The 17,421-nt window shown below is 46.4% G+C and overlaps 1 protein-coding gene across 1 annotated transcript in view; it reads left to right on the top strand.

Moving 5' to 3' along the window:
* The first annotated feature begins 7,044 nt into the window (after window positions 1–7,044).
* Scn11a (sodium voltage-gated channel alpha subunit 11) overlaps window positions 7,045–17,421 on the top strand; it is a 72,303-nt gene continuing 61,926 nt past the window's right edge. The window contains exons 1-4 of the mRNA XM_059267179.1: window positions 7,045–7,311; window positions 11,660–11,778; window positions 14,566–14,661; window positions 16,850–16,978. Of these exons, the coding sequence (XP_059123162.1) occupies window positions 7,045–7,311; window positions 11,660–11,778; window positions 14,566–14,661; window positions 16,850–16,978 (611 nt within the window). The remainder of the gene's footprint in view (window positions 7,312–11,659; window positions 11,779–14,565; window positions 14,662–16,849; window positions 16,979–17,421) is intronic.

The following is a 17,421-nucleotide window of genomic DNA, read 5'->3' as shown; positions in this document are numbered from 1 at the left end:
CACATAGGCTCAGGTGGCTCACATAGACTCAGGTGGTCCACATAGGCTCAGGTGGCTCACGTAGACTCAGGTGGCCCACGTAGACTCAGGTGGTCCACATAGACTCAGGTGGTCCACATAGACTCAGGTGGCTCACGTAGACTCAGGTGGTCCACATTGGCTCAGGTCGTCCACGTAGACTCAGGTGGCCCACATAGACTCAGGTGGTCCACATAGGCTCAGGTGGTCCACATAGGCTCAGGTGGCTCATGTAGACTCAGGTGGTCCACATTGGCTCAGGTGGCTCACGTAGACTCAGGTGGTCCACGTTGGCTCAGGTGGTCCACATAGGCTCAGGTCGTCCACGTAGACTCAGGTGGCTCACATAGACTCAGGTGGTCCACGTTGGCTCAGGTGGTCCACATAGGCTCAGGTGGCTCATGTAGACTCAGGTGGCCCACATAGACTCAGGTGGTCCACATTGGCTCAGGTGGTCCACATAGACTCAGGTGGTCCACATAGACTCAGGTGGTCCACATTGGCTCAGGTGGCTCACGTAGACTCAGGTGGCTCACGTAGATTCAGGTGGCTCACGTAGATTCAGGTGGCTCACGTAGACTCAGGTGGCTCACATGGACTCAGGTGGTCCACATAGGCTCAGGTGGTCCACATTGGCTCAGGTGGTCCACATTGGCTCAAGTGGTCCACATTGGCTCAAGTGGTCCACATTGGCTCAGGTGGTCCACATAGGCTCAGGTGGCCCACATTGGCTCAGGTGGTCCACATTGGCTCAGGTGGCCCATAGGTGAAGGCCAAGGCAAAGCAGAGAATAGCTTTTCAGAGAGAATTTTCTGTCTTCTCTCACACTCTTGGATGAGGCTGAAGAGAAAAACCAACCTGTTTCTTTATTAATGATGCTTTCTGCAGAGTTAGATTAAGCACTGATTAAAGGCAAGATGTAAGTACCCTCTCAGTCACTTCTCTGGTTACAGGACTTCCTTCTCGACTCTAAAATCACTTTGGCTCTCTTCCCGTTCGCTGCCCTCCCTTTGCTCCACCCAGCTTCCCAGCTGCCTCTCCCAGAGCTCTAGCCTACTGCCAAGAGCAAGAATCTCTGGAGCCACACTGCCCTGAGCCTCCTTACAGAAAGACAGGTAAGCCGTGGGCCGGGGCTACTCTCACCCTCTGTCTTTTTCAAGGGGCTCGTCATTAGAGATCTTATTTGTTTATGTCAAGCTGGAGATGGAGTCCTTTTGTAACCATATCCCCTGAAATCAGAGGTGGAGACCAGGTAGGAGATGCATGGTCGGGTGACAGAACCCATCAGGAACGGTTCTCTTCTTCTCTCCTGTTACTCTGGAAGACGGTGACAGAAGAGGCTGGTTGCCCTGCTCTGGTGGGTGCTCATCACCCTGGGGACTTGATGTCAGCAACTGGGGTTTTCTAGACAAGGTATGCATAAATCTTGTCTCAAATTTAATAGACTCTGGTACAAACATCCCAAATATTTTCTGGCTCCCCTATGGACTGACTCTTAATCAGAAATTGTCAAGTGGTATCTTTGTTGAAGAGCTAATCTTTGTGATTGGCTTTCTACAGGGGTCATTGTGTGAGCATCTGCTCACGTTCACTTGCTTCCTGGTGTTCTTATGGAATCTATTAATGGGGAAATGTCACCCTTTTGGTCGTAATCCACATTAATAAACATAGCTTAGGGGTCACCAAAGCTAAGAACTTGGTTGGCCCCATCACCCAACACGGACAAGGAAGCACCGTGGAACATATTCACTGTTAGCCTACTGCCTTGGTGCATGGGTGAGTGTGACAAATAGGTGAACAGGAAGGTCCTGGGAGGCATGTCACACACAGCCCTTCTAGAGGCTGTGTGGCTTTCTCCTCCTGATCACCTCCTCTTGCCCTTCTCGGGGATGAACACCTAAGTGGAATTGCAGGACAGCCGAGTGCTTGAGACCTACAAGTGGCTGGTGGGGCTTGAGGTTCTCCAGAACTTGCTTACAGGACCATAGGTAAGGCTTTTGATTTCTCTAAACCCGATGCCTTTTGCTGTCAAATTGCCGTGTTGTGATGCTGCCTATCTTGTAGATTTTCAGAAATAATCCACAGATAACTTAATCTACAGCTTTTATTAATTCATGCATGTCAGTGTGACCTTTGATATTCTGGTTATATGGACAGGATCCCCTCCGAAATGTTCTTGGTGGGCAGTTGTAAACCTTTCACAATTTCTTCGTCGTTTCTCCTACTGGTTGGGGTAAAGTGTGAGGGTCTGACTGCACAGTTATCTGGAGAGAAAATGAAAGCCATCCATTAATTGGGAGCCTTTCTCTCAGATGGCAGGAAGGACATTTATCTCATGGGGATTGTTTTGAGAATGAGATGAGAATGGTGCACCTTACACACCCACAGTTTTACCTGGAACAGAATAAGCACTGTTAAATGGTAGCTATGGCTGTTAAAGTGTTGGTAATATGGGGCTCAGAGAGAAGATGACCATGTACAATTATGTGCAAGTGACAATGACAGCCATGTAAATATTAGCATGAAAAGGAGACTGAAGAGAAATATGCCAACACATTAACCCTGCATGTGCTTGATGGCTGTAGCTTGTGGGAGATCATTTCCTTTTTGTGTTTTCTAATGTTATTGAATGAATGACTTTACTAGCTACAGCAGGAAACAGATGGCATATTCAAATTGGGCATTTGGAGAATGCTTTATTACAGGGACTTTATAAAAAGGTGCAGGCAGATCTCAGTCACAGAAATGGGCAACGGTGTAGTTCTTCACCTAGTGCGGGCAGGGTGGTGGTGGCTGTAACACCTCGTATCGGAAGCGGTAAAGGAAGGCAGGCAGGACTGGCCAGAGAAACATACAGATGATGACCTTCCAGTGTGGCTGATGGCCAGCACCAGGAAGAAGTGAGGAGGATGTTCCTGACCCTCCTCTGCTGGTCACTGTCTAGACATAACCAGAGGATAAGGACCTCAACCATGAGCTAAGTGTGGGTCACCTCAGGGCACTGAGCAGGCCGCAGAGGATGAAGGATGATCTGGTGGTGCACCAAAGGTGGCCCGCAGAGTGGGTCATGTGACTTTGATAAACTTTATGAATGGAGCCCAAAGGCCTTGTGCAGGCCCCAGTGCCTTTGTGCTGCGACTCCTGCTCTTTAGAACACCGTCCTCTCTCCTCCTAGCCAAGTAATCTTAGCTCTTCAGAGCCCACCTTCATCCCTGGGTGCAGCTTCAGTGTTACCGATGTTTGCTCCTGGCCGTTGATGTTTGAACGCCCAGGTCCTTCATTTATCAAAGCTTAAGTAGCAGCTACTGAATTGTCTGTTAGTAAGACGAGGATGGAGTTGCCTGGCAGTTACTTCTCCACCTTCTCTGGCCCTTGTTGTTTTTGTCACTTTTATCTTGCTGCTTATTTATTAATGTTTTTGTTAGTGTGTGTTGACTGCACAGAGCAGTGGGTGTCACTGTATTTTCATATGTGCACACAATACCCTGTGATCCTATTCATGTCTCTCTTACTCTCCACTCATTCCTTTCCTCTTCCTCAGTAGTCTTCCTGTTATGACTTTGTCCTTCTGCCCAGATCTCACATATGAGAGAAATAATGTCGTATTTGTCTGAGTCTGACTTATCTCAGTGAACATGGTAATCTCTAGTTCAATCTGTCTTACTGCAGACGACATATTTTCATTCTTATTTATTGTTGAACAACACACATACATTTCATTTAAAGATAATGCTTATTCATTGCTGAGCTTTGAAGTAGAGTCCAAATGTGGATATTGTGAATGATGACCCAGCAACTGTGGATGTTCAGATAGCTCTGTTGGATGCTGTCTTTGAGTTGTTCAGGTGTAAATTTAGGAGTGTTGTATCTGATCCACACAGTAGTTCTATTTTCATTGGAGTCTCCACTTGGATTTCCATAGTGATTTAACTAATTGTAAGGTTTGCTTTTCCCTGCCTTCTCAACAGCCTTTGTTTTTTGTTTTTTTTTTAATGATAGGCTGTCTAATTGAGATGAGATACGATCTATCTATCTATCTATCTATCTATCTATCTATCTCTATAAATCATACTGGGTATTAAGCTCAGGGCCTTACACTTGCTAGGCATACACTCCAACAATGAGGTATTGCTCCAGCCTTAGATGGAATCTCAATGCATCTTTGATTGGCGTTTCCTTGGTGGTTAAAGACAGTGAACACCTTTCCTATATATTATCCACTTGTACCTCCTCTTGTAGAGTCGTCTGTTATCAAGTTATTTCTTGGTTGACTTACTTGTTCACTTGGTGTACTTCTTTATATATGCTGGATATATCCTATGTTGGATGAATGGCCAGGAAAGGTTTTCTCCCATACTGTAGCTTCCTGTTCACTCTGTTTATTTTTTCCACTGTTTTACAGATGTGATCCCAGTTCTTACTTCTTGATATTATTTTCTGAGATACTGGAGTCCTTTTCAAAAAGGTCCTCAATTCTCCCTTAGTTCTTGGTTGTGTGTAGCTATAATATGGCATGGGGAAGCTCTTATGTATAAATCTACATATTTATATATGCATTTACATGTATAAATGCCTCCTATACCTGTATGTCCCTATCTTTTCCAAGATTTGGGAGGGTTATTTTTTGGACACCATTTCCTAAATACTTTTCTGTGTCTTTAGCATGAAAATATGTGAATTTGGTCTTTGATTTTTGAGCCTGAATGTCATGTAACCCAGGCTGCCCTCAGACTCACTATGTGCCCAAGGATGACCTTGAACTTCGGGTCTTCCTGCCTCCACCCTCTAGAGTTCTTACATGTTCTGTTCACACTTTCTCTTAGTTTTTCTTTATTACTATCTACTACTCTACTCACCACTTGTGTTCAGGTCCCGAGCCTCTCTTCTGCTTGAGCTGGTGTGGGGCTTTCTACTCAGATGTTTTTATCGGCTCAATGAGCATTTCATTTCCAACACTTGCTTTTGCTTTTTCCAAAATATCTATATTTTTATTGAAAGTCTCGCTCATATCCTATTTTGTCTTTCTTAAGTCATCCCACTAGTTTCCTGTATTTTCTTGCAATTCACTGATCTTTAAAAAACTAATAGCCAAACAAACGGAAACACATGAAATATGAACCAATGGCTGAGGGGTCACCAACTGGATCAGGCCCTCTGAGTGGGTGAGACAGTTGATTGGCCTGACCTGTTTGGGAGGCATCCAGGCACCGGGTCCTGTGCTCATTGCATGAATCGGCTGTTTGAAACCTGGGGCCTATGCAGGGTCGCTTGGCTCGGCCTGGGAGGAGGGGACTGGACCTACCTGGACTGAGTCCACCAGGTTGATCTCAGTCTGTGGGGAAGGCTTTGCCCTGGAGGAGATTGGAATGGGGGGCGGGCTGGGGGGAAGGTGAGGGGGGCGGGAGGGGGGAGAACAAGGGAATCTGTGGCTGATATGTAGAACTGAATTGTATTGCAAAATAAAAATTAAAAAAAAAGAAAAAAAAACTAATTGTTTTGAATTCTTTGTATAGCATTTCATCTGTTGTAATGTTTCTTGGGTCAGTTGCTAGTGAATTGCTAACCTCTGGAGAAATCCTGCTGTCTTGCTTCATTGTATCTGTTATAGTCCAGTGTTGGAATGGATGTATTTTTCTATTTAAAAAATGTAATTTTTAAAGTTTTTTGTTTTATGTGTATGGGTGTTTTGCCTGCATATATGTCTGTGCTCCACATGCATGAAGTGCCCATGGAGGCCAGAAGAGGGCATCGGATCCCTTGGAACTAGGTTTATGAATAGTTATGAGCTGCTATGTGGGTGCTGGGAATTGAACTCAGGTCCTCTGGAAGAGCAGTCAGAGCCTTTAACCACTGAGCCATCTCTCCAGCCCTGTATTTTCTACTTTCACGTGAGTCGTTTTAGGAACAGTCTTCTCTGAAAGCTGTGACCGGAGGTCTGGGCTCTTGGAAGCACTGGAGAGGTTTCAGACTGCTTTTTGTGGTCGTTTCCTTGTTACCTCTTTAACAGAATTTTACCCCCCCATCTCTCTCCCCCACCTGTGTTCTACAGTACAGTGTGAAGATTAGTTAGAGGACAACTTACTAGTGTTGGTTCTTTCCTTCCAATATATGGCTCTGGGGGAGTGACTCAGACCATCAGCCTTGGTGGCAAGCACATCTACCCTCTGAGCCATCTCTCCAACTTCTTTGTTACTTTTTTTGAGAAGATTAATGCATTGTGAGTCAATATAAGCCATGGTAGATCCTGAGGGTACTTCTCACAAGAGTGTGGTGTACAGCATGTCAAACAGACATACCATGGTAGTGAGCTTCACCGTCTGTAATTCTGGTTCTGGTCTCAGCAGCAATGTGTTTTCCAAAGAAGTATTGCAGTGCCCTATGCTGTGGACTCTGACAGGCACCATGCCCCCTGGTCTTCGTTCTTTCTCTCTGCTATTGCTGCAGGAGCAGGTCTCCAGGCTGCAGACGTCTATTGCTGCAGGGGCAGGTCTCCAGGCTGCAGACGTCTATTGCTGCAGGGGCAGGTCTCCAGGCTGCAGACGTCTATTGCTGCAGGGGCAGGTCTCCAGGCTGCAGACGTCTATTGCTGCAGGGGCAGGTCTCCAGGCCTCAGACGTACTTGGAGTCTGGTCATTAGTTTGGTGCTTTGATCTCTCTTATTCTTTTATTGATTGAAGGTGATTGTGTGTCAAGATGCTAACTCTTGGTGAAGAGCACTTGTTGCTTTTCCAGAGAACCAGCTTACACTGTATACACACAGGACCCTTTCTATAACATTAAAACATACAGAATATAAAGTGCCTCTGTCTGTCCTTCCTGTCCCCTATCAATTCTATGCCCTAACTTTCTACTGTGCCCATATGGTAGCCCTTTCTGGTCTACCCCACAGACAGCTGATACCCAAGTCTTCTCACCTCAGCATCCATTTCTGTAGACCTCCTTGAGAGTCAATCACAAGACAAGCTGAGTTCTATCCCCATCCTGAGCGCTCTGTTTCTGACACACGTCTGTGTCCCAAGGGTGAAGATGGAGGACAGGTACTACCCAGTGATCTTCCCAGATGAGCGCAATTTCCGCCCCTTTACTTCTGACTCTCTGGCTGCAATAGAGAAGCGGATCGCCATCCGAAAGGAGAAGAAGAAGTCCAAAGACAATGCAGCAGCTGAGCCCCAGCCTCGGCCTCAGCTTGACCTAAAGGCCTCCAGGAAGTTACCTAAGCTTTATGGTGACATTCCCCGTGATCTGACGGCGAAGCCCCTGGAAGACCTGGACCCATTCTACAGAGACCATAAGGTACTTCCACAGGGACATCAGGTGTCCCGCTCTGTGTTCACAACTACATTACAGGTTCTTGGGGTGTGTGGGAGGCAGGCAGCACACTCTTCTCCTTATCCCTGTCTTTGTAGCTCTGAGAACCAACTTGGGACCTTATTTGCTCTCTCTAATGCTTGTGCCGTGTGGGGAGATGAGGCTGACTCTGAAGGAAGGTTCAAAGGTCAACACAGGAAAGAGGCATGTCTGAAAAGAGCATGGCAGGCAAGGAATGGAGGTCAGGCCACTGCTCCAGACTGGCTTCAGACAAATGGCCACCCAGATCCCCACTTCCTGTCTCTGAAGTGGAAACAATGGCTAATCTCCCTACCCCAAGGCAAGACATGCCACAGAAGCACTTTATAAACTGTGCATCATACTGACATCAACAATTAAAAGCACTGTGAAGGGGTGCTCATTTCAGCAAGAGTGGCATCTTAAAAAATATTTAGACAATAGGACTTCTAGGCTGTTAAGTGAGATTAATGAAAGTCAAATTGATAATTGATATAGAGTAGGCACTCAGTCAATGAAGGCTAAGTGCATGTTAATTAAGTGGGCACATGCAAATTATATGCAAACCCCATATGAACATATGGAAGCCTCCATGATTTATCTACTACATGTAATTCTGCTTTTTAATTTTATTATATTTATTTGTTGTGTGTGTGTGTGTGTGTGTATGTGTGTGTGCATGTGCCATGGTATATGTTATGTGTAGAGGTCAGAGAACAAAATTTTGGGAGTTGGTTCTCTCCTACCGTATGTGTCCTGGGACCAACCTCAGGTTGTTAGGCTTGGCAAGTGCCTTTACCTGCTGAGCATCTCACCATCCCTATGTATAATTCTTCCTTTTCTACGTTAGTTTTTATTTATGCGCATGGGTGTTGTGTCTGTATATGTATGTCTATGTAGCATGTGTGTGCAGTGCCCATAGAGGCCAGAAGAGGGGGTGAAATTCCCTGGATCTAGAGTTACAGACAGTTGTGAGCTGCCATGTGGGTGCTGGCAATTGAACTCAGGTCCTCTTGAAGAGCAGTCAGTGCTCTTAGCCACAGAGCCATCTCTCCAGCCCACTTAGATGTAATTTTTGCAGGAAATTCTAGAATGACTCTAGAATGAGAACGTATGAATTCTGGGCTCTTTTTGGCTCCTTGAAAGCCTGGGCTGTGAGGCCACCACCCCGAGAGGATCCCCTCTTTTAAAAGGCTCGGAAGACCTTGCTGTCATCGTTTGTAAGATCCAGCAGGAGATGGAAAGCCTACCCCATCAGCTGGGAGCTTGGGGGAGTTTTTAGTAGAACAAGTGTGGTGCTAAGAGTCTCTTTTGCTGACACCAGTGGAAATCTGACCTCTCAGAGTGGTTGTCCGGGTGTATGCCCTTTAAGTGGAAACACCAGAGTTGCCAGACCAAATGCAGATGGGGATGGGCCGTTTAGAGGAAATGGGAAGTATATGTGGAAGGGACAGAGAATGATGAGAAAACACTTCATTTCTCCTTTTCATTATGCTCCAGAATCCCAGGTGCTTCTCGGAGGCATGGTTGTCGGAGAAGAGTTGGTTGGGAGAATTCTCTCAATTGGAGCTGGGTAGGAAGCCCATGGGACAGGCAATAGCTTTGTGAGCTGCAGACTCCTGGTGTGGGGGGGGGGAGAGGAGAGGGCAGGCTCTGGTTTTAGGGACATCACTTCTTAGCCTGGGCTCACCCTTGGAATTGGAAGGCAAGGTACTTGTTTTGAGCCCTGCACACCTATGATCTCATTTGTGTGTACTCAACATTGATGTGAGAGTGCACTACCTTAAGGATGAGGAACCCCAAAATTTTTACGGTCAAACAACTAGGACCCAATCTTAAGCGTTATTTAGTTCTTGGCAACTTAGCCACCCGCCCCCTTTAGAGGCTCCTACAGAGGAGAGAGGTGGAGGTGTGACAAGAAGCAGGTCAGACGAGCGGGTCCCCATCCTTCTAGTCATTAAAGCCCTGGCAAGTGTTGTGCACCATTAGCTAAAATATTAAAGCTGTGAGAGGAAGGATCAGTACAGCCAAAGTGTACAGGACCAGAACCATATTGCTCCCCAGTCATCAGGGGTGACAGTCCTCAAAGAGAAGGCCACTCTGCCCTGAAATGCTGTTTACTCAAAGGAAGGCACAACCCTCCTAAGAAGTCTTGGACTCATAGGCTACTAGCAGCGAAGGAACCTCATGGCCCATGTTTTATTGTTGTGTGGGCTAAGACAGAGACACTCTGGCCGTGCTTTCTCCTGCAGGCAGAGGGTTTCCAGATCAGAGTCCAGCAACTCACTGACGGGAGGGAGGTGGCTAGAAGGATCTGCTGTCAAGCCAGGGCTGCATTACTCTTCCAGCTTTGGGCCTGGGCATCATGGTCTGCCCTTCTTATCTGAGAACACGCTAGACAAAGGTCTCATAGGATTTCCTCTAACACCAGAGGAGCAAGGGGGTGGGAGACAGGAATGGCTCTTGCTCTGTGAGGCTTTTGTGACCATTGGTCTCAGGACAAGTAGGAGAGCAAATCTGCCATTAAATAGAAAAGGGAGTGTGGAACAGGTGGTAGAAGCTAGTGAGTGATAAGCTGCTGCCCAGGGCTGCTTGGTTTCCAGGCCCAGGGACATGTGTTAGGAAGAACTGAGCACAGTATGTGTGCTGGTTAGCTGTTTGTTCACTTGATACAAGCTAGGGTCATCTGGGAAGAGGAAAAATTAGTTGAGAAAATGTCTCTATCAGATTGATCTGTGGGCAAGTCTGTGAGGCATTTTCTTGATTAATGATTGATGCAGGAGGGCACAGCCCACCGTGGGAAGTGCCACCCCTAGGTAGATGTTCCTGTGGTTTATAAGAAAGCAAATTGAGCAAGCCATGGGGAGCAAGCCCAGTAAACAGCATTCCTCCATGGCTTCTGCTTCAGTTCCTGCCTCCAGGTTCCTGCCTGGAGTTCCTGCCTTGACTTCCTGTCATGATGGACCGTGACTGGGATGTTTAAACCCTTTACTCCCAAGCTGCTTTTGGTAACGAGCTTTGTCACAGCAACCGAAGGGAAACTAAGATAGCCCACTGGGCTCTTTAGAGGTGGGAACTCATTGTTTGGCAGGTCTGTCCTGTGTCTAGCACCTGTGAACCTACCCAGTAAGGGCCAGCAGAGCCCCAGTCACTGACAGATGGCGACACCCCCATGCCTAGGGGCAGTACCCACCTCCTTCCGCAGGTAAGGACCGCAGATAGATTTGCCCTGCTTGTGTCGGGGATGAGAGAGCGAGGGCCTTTGTGTGTTACTCTTCTGAGGTTGTCACCAAACACCTGACAGGAAGTGTTCTTCTGACTTCCCCCTGTGGGGCTGCAGTCTGTGAGGTCAGGAAGTCATAGTGGCTGGCCACATCTCATCCACAGTGAGGAAGAGGAGGATCAGTGCTGCTGTTCTGCTCACCCTCTCCCAGGCCATGAGATTGTGTCACCCACATTTAGGCTGTGTCTTCCCACCTTAATTAACACAATCTAGAAAGTCCTTCACAGAGATGCCCAGAAACTTGTAGATAATTCTGGATACTGCCAATTCAACAGTCAACATTATATATCACACTACATCATGCTTGATGACTTTTTTCCCTGGAGGATTAAATATTTGTTCAATCAATCAATCAATCAATCAACCCATCCATCAATTAATTTTAGTGTATGTGTTTTGTATGTGTCTGTTGCCAGAATCAGTTCTTTCCTACCATCAGATGGGTCCCCAGGATTGAACTCAGGTCTTCAGACTTGGCAGTAAGCACTTTCACCTGAGCATCTCATCAGCCCCTGAAGTATTTTAAGGGTTAGGAACAGATTTGTAATTTCATTGGAACTGCTCAGACCTGCCACATAACCATACAAACTCCAAATCTCTTTGTATCATAAGACAAATACAAAAATTTACAAAAACGTCTTTGAGAATGATAGTAATTTAAGATCCCTACTATGTGTGGCTGCTGTTCAAGCTCAGTTCCTATGTGGGCTCCTAGTCCTGCTCCACATGTACATACTATGGAGTTCCACACTTAAGGTTGGCTTGCTCAGGTATGACCCCACACCCTGCTTTCTATGGCTTCAGGGCTGTGTTCTCCAGCATGCCTTGTAAACATAAACAGTCCACATCTTGAAACCAAGACTATGTAATGGAAGCTGTTGACCTCCAGACTCACAGGGTCAATAATTCTGCCACCAGAGGTTGCAGACTTGTCAGGGCTCAAGACATGGTTCCCTAGAACTTTCTCTAATTGTGTTCTTGAAGAATATTGTTTGCCAATGTGTTAATTTCTGTGTTGTGATTTCTTCACAGACATTCATGGTGTTGAACAAGAAGAGGACAATATATCGCTTCAGTGCCAAGCGGGCTTTGTTCATTTTGGGACCTTTCAATCCTGTCAGAAGTTTAATGATTCGAATCTCTGTCCATTCATATCCTTTCCCCAGGTCCAGGCTGTGGGAAATGTGGGCAAGTCCCAGGGGTCCATGTGTGTACTATTGTTATTATGATGATTAATTTGAATCAGGGTCTCATAGGCCAGGCTGTCCTTGGAATCCTTACGTGGCAGAGGATGACCTCAAACTTTTGATCTTTGGCCTCCACCTCCCAAATTCTGGGATTATAGGAATGCACCTCCACACACAGTTTACGTGGTGCTGGGAATTGAACACAGGGCTTCACTGTGCTAGGCAAGCACTCTACCAGCTGAGCCTCATCCAGCTCCAATTTCAATGGAAGCAAATAGTCCTTGTTCCCAAAGTGTTACTGCGGTGGTGCGTTTGGCACTGTGTGGGGTGGTGCGTGTGAGCAGCTGTGGTCCAGGAGCCTCAGCTTCAGGAGCCAGACCATTAGGCACTCTATTCTAAATGAGCGCAGAAAGAGCAAGACAAGCAGAGGCAGCAAAGCTAGGAAGCATCAAAGCAGCCTTGGAGGCAGAGGCCCTGTGCAGCACACGAGCAGATAGATGCACCCTGTTGGACCTGTACAATGTTGGAAACATCTCAGAGATATTTTCTAGCATAGGCAGTCCTATTTCCAGCTTTTCTCTAAAAAAGAACCTCCACCCCTCCCCCGCCCCTGCGGGCCACCCCCCCAACCTACCATCCCCCCCACCCCCCGCAGGCTAACTAGATGGCTTAGCTGATCAAGTCTTTGCTATGTGAGTGTGAGGACCAGGGTTCAAATCTCCAGCACTCATATCAATGCTGGGCAGCCATGGAAGCCTGCCTGTAATCCCAACTCTGGGAATCCCAGAGCAAGGTGTCTAGCTACACTAGCAGAATGGATGAGCTCTAGTTCGATTGATAGATCTTGCCTCACTGTATAAGGTGGGGAGAGATTAAGGAAGAAACCTGAAATTAACAGGGATATGCAACTGTGCACATGTACCCCCGCCCCTGCCACATTTGAAATGCACACATACATACACACATACCACACACTTGTGCACACACAAACAAAGCATTGAGCAGGCTGGGAGTCTAGACAGGGACAGAACACCTGCTTACCATTGAGCAGGCTGGAAGTGCACTCAGGGGATAGACCACTCGCATAGGATTGAGCCGCTGGGAGTGCTCTCAGGGCAGAACTCCTCCTTAGCATTGAGCAGGCTGGCAGTGTACTCAGGGAAGGGCAGTTCCTTCACCCTGAGTGTGCTGAGAGTGAACTCAGGGCAGAGCACTTGCTTAGCACTGAGCAAGGCGGTAGTGTACTCTGGGTAGAGCTCCTGCTTATCACTGAGCAGTCTGGGAGTGTACTCAGGGTAGAGCATTTGCTCAGCATTGAGCATTCTGGGAATGTACCCAGGGTGTAGAGCACCTGCTTAACCTTGAGCAGGCTTGTAGTGTACTCAGTGGGTAGACACCTGCTTAGCATTGAGCAGGCTGGCAGTGTACTCAAGATAAAGCACTTGTTTAGCATTGAGCAGGCTGGCAGTGTACTCAAGATAAAGCACTTGTTTAGCATTGAGCAGGCTGGCAGTGTACTCAAGATAAAGCACTTGTTTAGCATTGAGCAGGCTGGCAGTGTACTCAGGAATAGAGGCTTGCTCAGCATTCAGCAGGCTGGGAGTGTACTCAGGGTAGACCACATGCTTACCATTGAGCAGGTTGGGAGTATATTCAGGGTAGAGCTCCAGCTTAGCATTGAGCAGGGTGGAGTATACTCAGGATAGAGGTCCTTCTCTGCATTGAGCAGGGGGGAGTGTACTCAGGGTAGAGCTCCAGCTTAGCATTGAGCAGGGGGGAGTGTACTCAGGGTGGAGGTCCTTCTCTGCATTGAGCAGGGGGGAGTGTACTCAGGATAGAGGTCCTTCTCTGCATTGAGCAGGGGGGAGTGTACTCAGGATAGAGGTCCTTCTCTGCATTGAGCAGGCTGGGAGTATATTCAGGGTAGAGCTTCAGCTTAGCATTGAGCAGGGGGGAGTGTACTCAGGATAGAGGTCCTTCTCTGCATTGAGCAAGGAGGAGTATACTCAGGATAGAGGTCCTTCTCTGCATTGAGCAGGGGGGAGTGTACACAGGGTGGAGGTCCTTCTCTGCATTGAGCAGGGGGGAGTGTACTCAGGATAGAGGTCCTTCTCTGCATTGAGCAGGGGGAGTGTACTCAGTGACAGAGCACCTGCTTTACGTTCAGGATTTTCTGTGTTTTGCCTTCTAGCTCTTCCAGGGGATGGGATGAGGCTATACCAAGCAAGGCTGCTGTCCTAGCTATGTCAGCCTGAGTCTGACTCTGTGGGGAGTCTAGAACACAGGGCACCAGTTTCTCTTGTAGCTCAGGCTGGCCCCGGGCCCTCTGTGAGGGAAGGATGACGTTGGACTAGTGATGCTTCTATCTATCAGCCCTGTGACTACAGGTGGGAGCCAGCGTGCTTGGTTCATGCAGTGCTGGAGATGAGTGCCAGGGCTTTGTGCATGCTGGGTAAGGACCAACAGAGCTACATACACCCTCAATTAACGGCCAGATTATTTCTCATTTAAATCTCTATCAGGCAGATGTGTGGATGGGAAGAGTAGCTCTTCAGATGAGGAGGCTGCCGTTCAGCAGGGGACCTTCTCCAGAGCTGGGGATAGGCCTCAAGTGTTAGGTGCAAACTCTCACAGAGAATAGAAGCACTTGCATACAAGCAGGTCAGAGATCTCCATCACAATGGCAGTCCCCTCAGCATCCCGCTGTCAGGATCATCCAACAGTGTATGTGCCTTAATCAGTACTGGTCACAGTCTTCAGCATGTTCATCATCTGCACGGTGGTCATCAACTGTATGTTAATGGCCTATTATGGGGACAGAAGTTCAGACAAGGACTCTGTTTTAGAGTGAGTACTGTCCCTGCAGTCTAGCTGAGGGGCTGGGGATGTGGCTCACAAAGCCCTTCATTCCATCCCCAGCACTATATAAACTGGGCATGGTGGTGCATGCTGGAGGTCTTAACACTTGGGAGGTAAGGCTGGAGATCAGAAGTTCAAGGTCATCCTCAGATATATATTGAACTTAAGGCCAGCCTGGGCTACAGTGAAACCCTTATGAAAAAAATGTATGCTTTAAAGACTGACTGTCTTAAATTGGAATTGTTGGTACTGTGGATCTTACTTCTCCAACTTAAATTCTGGCAGACTCAATTTTTATTTTAGTAGATTAAAAAAATGAATTGCTTTTAGAAGTATTAAAAATATTTGCAACATAAAAAATATTTGTAACAAAAAGCACATATAAACTTTTCATTATTTATTCTTTGGTAATTTCATACATGAATGTAGTTAGATCATATGCCTCCCCTCTGAACAAATACATTTTTGTGCATAGATTTTAAATGGTTTTCTTTGTGCCCATGGGTTTTATAAGGATCTCTTTTGGTGGCTATATGATGTTGTGTAGCTAGAGTTTTACTCTCTGGGTCCTGCCAATCCCCGGCAGTCCCGTAGTCCACTTATAAAATAAACATACAGACGCTTATATTATTTAAACTGTTCGGCCATTAGCTCAGGCCTACCATTGTCTAGCTCTTACTCTTATACTAAGCTCATTTCTGTTAATCTATATGTTGCCATGTGTTCCGCTTTACCTGCTGCCTTTACATGATGCTCCCAGGACAGCAGGCTGATGTTTCCTCCTCTCCTCCTTCCTGTTCTCTCACTTCTCCTCTCTGCTAGTCCTGCCTATACTTCCTGCCTGGCTACTGGGCAATCAGTGTTTTATTTATCAATCAATCATCCACAGCAATATTGTACTTGGTAAACTGTAAACTTAATAGATCTAGTATTTTAGCATTTTCCCAGTTATCTTTTTGTATAAGCCACTTTTAGATTATTATTTTTCTCAGGATAGATGATTAGAAATGGCTTTCCCAGATCAAATATACATTATGGTTCTTTAAAATACATGTTCATATGCTAACAACACTTCCTGAAAAGTTCTATCAGTTTATTCAGCCGCCATCAGCATGGGAACCAATCAAATCATTTTCCATTCACATTTTTCTGTGGTGAAAATGTTCACATTCTTAGCCAGGCATGGTGACAGAAATGTGCAATCCTGGCCCTCAGGAGGTGGAGCAGGGTGATGGTAAATTTGAGGAAAGCCTGGACTATACAGTGAGACTTGACCTAAAAAAAAGTGTTTAAAGAATACGTATATTTCATGGGGGCTGGAGAAAAAGCTCACTGATTGTTAGCACTCACTGCTTTTGAAGAAGAACCAGGTTCAGATCCCAGCACCCAGATCAGATAGATCACAACTGCATGTAGCTCCAACTCTATGGGATCTGACACTCTCTTCTGGTCTCCGAGTGCACCTACATTCATGTGCACGTACACATGCGTATACATGCACACATACACATAAATAAAACAAAAATAAATCTTCAAAAATACTTCTTTATATGGGGCTTAACAGTGCACTTTGCAGTCCCAGAACTTGGGAGACAGAGGCAGAAGGATCAGTCTTGATCACATAGTGAGATTATGTGAAAAAAAGTTTTTTTAAATGTTTCTTTACACTGGGCATGGATGATTCAGCTTTCTTAACAGTCTTTGTGTTGTCTATTTTTTTCTGTCTTCAATTTCAACTCTTGTTTCTTCTGCATTTAGAGCATTTATTTTATTTTTATTTATATATTTTATGTATAGGTGTGTTTTACTTGCATGTATGTCTGTGTGCCACATGGAGGCCAGAAGAGAGGGCATTGGATACCCTAGAATTAGAGTTACAAACAGCTGTCCAATTCCATGTGGCTGCTGGAACTGAGCTCTTTGAAAGAGCAGACCGTGCTCTTAACCACTGGCATCTCCCTAGCCCCTTCGACCCTCCTGTTTCTGTCCCGTTCCACCAGCACTGAGCGCTGAGACCATGGACACACACCAGCAAGCCTGGTTCATGAGGTGCTGGAGGATCAAACTCCGGGTTCCATACACGCTAGATGAACACCTACCTGCTGAGCCACATCCTCAGTGTGGTTCTTTTCTCATTTATCACATCCCTTCTTTTTATGAATGATTTGTTTTGTAGATACATCTTCACCGGGATTTATATTTTAGAAGCGGTGATTAAAATATTGGCAAGAGGCTTCATCCTGGATGAGTTTTCCTTTCTCCGAGACCCGTGGAACTGGCTGGATTTCATTGTCATTGGAACAGCGTAAGAGTTTTAAAAGACTTTTGTGGGACACATTCGGGGTGAGAAAGAAGTCCCTTTCTCTGGGGCTCTGTGTAGATTCATAAGAATGGCTGAGATGACCTGAGGTCACCTGGGTCTCTCAGTGTGCACTGGTTGATCCTGAACACCAGGCATCCGCTGGCCAGAGGCCTCCAGGCACACACCCATCTCTTCTGTTTTCACTCCTTCACTGACCAACCGTGGCCTCTTACAAGCCAGGCTCTGTAAGTACAGGGTTGTAAAAACAAAACACAAAATAACAGAAAAGCATGGCCCTCACCATGGCAAAGCTCACAGTGCATGGGGAGAGAGGATTAATCATTGTTACAATATGCTTGGCGGGTTACCAGGATTGGGCTGCACATGTGTAGGTATCAGAGAACCAAGGACTCTGGCAAACGAAGAGTTTCTTCAGGAAGTTTTCT

Source organism: Peromyscus eremicus, chromosome 7, assembly GCF_949786415.1.
Source record: "Peromyscus eremicus chromosome 7, PerEre_H2_v1, whole genome shotgun sequence".
NCBI lineage: Eukaryota > Metazoa > Chordata > Mammalia > Rodentia > Cricetidae > Peromyscus > Peromyscus eremicus.
This window is presented reverse-complemented; position numbering and strand designations above follow the sequence as displayed.